This window comes from Chinchilla lanigera, unplaced genomic scaffold (genome assembly GCF_000276665.1).
Source record: "Chinchilla lanigera isolate Chin_1 unplaced genomic scaffold, ChiLan1.0 scaffold00069, whole genome shotgun sequence".
NCBI lineage: Eukaryota > Metazoa > Chordata > Mammalia > Rodentia > Chinchillidae > Chinchilla > Chinchilla lanigera.
In genome coordinates, this window is record NW_004955470.1 from 12180160 (window position 1) to 12180649 (window position 490).

Sequence of the window (490 nt, forward strand, 5' to 3'; positions counted from 1 at the left end):
TACACACGCGCGTGCACGGCCCGCGCCCGCCTTCTGACCGCGCCTCTCAGCCTCTCCGCTCGCGGCGCAGTGGCCCCGGCCAGCCGCGTCTAGGAAGGCGCTCCGCAGCGTGCTCAGCCTGGACGCCTGCAGGCCCCTCCCGGCGCGAACGCCCGAGCCGCGAGCCCCGCAGGCCACAGGAGTCCCGCGCGCCACAGGAGGAAAAGCGCGCGGCCGGCGAGGGGCGGAGCGGCGCACACTGCTGACGCACCACGCGCGACGCACGACGCACGACGTCCGACGTCTTCCCCGGCTGCGGCGCTGCGTCACCGGTGTCGGGCGCGCAGCTCCTGGAGTCGCTAAAGGTGCGGGCCCCGGCGTTGGCGCCCGGGTCCCGGCGGCGCGATGCGGCGCAGCAAGGAGGACGTGGACCGGTACATCGCCTCGGTGCTGGAGTCCGCGCCGTCGCCGCGCGAGGTGAGCCCGCACGCGGCCTGCCCGGCGTCGCGGC

General features: G+C 76.9%; 1 protein-coding gene across 3 annotated transcripts in view; it reads left to right on the plus strand.

Annotated features, from left to right (window-relative positions):
• The first annotated feature begins 266 nt into the window (after nt 1–266).
• Ranbp2 (RAN binding protein 2) overlaps nt 267–490 on the plus strand; it is a 67312-nt gene continuing 67088 nt past the window's right edge. For all 3 annotated transcript variants that reach the window (XM_005400808.2, XM_005400809.2, XM_005400811.2), the window contains exon 1: nt 267–456. In XM_005400808.2, the coding sequence (XP_005400865.1) occupies nt 385–456 (72 nt within the window). In that variant the 5' untranslated portion in view covers nt 267–384. The remainder of the gene's footprint in view (nt 457–490) is intronic.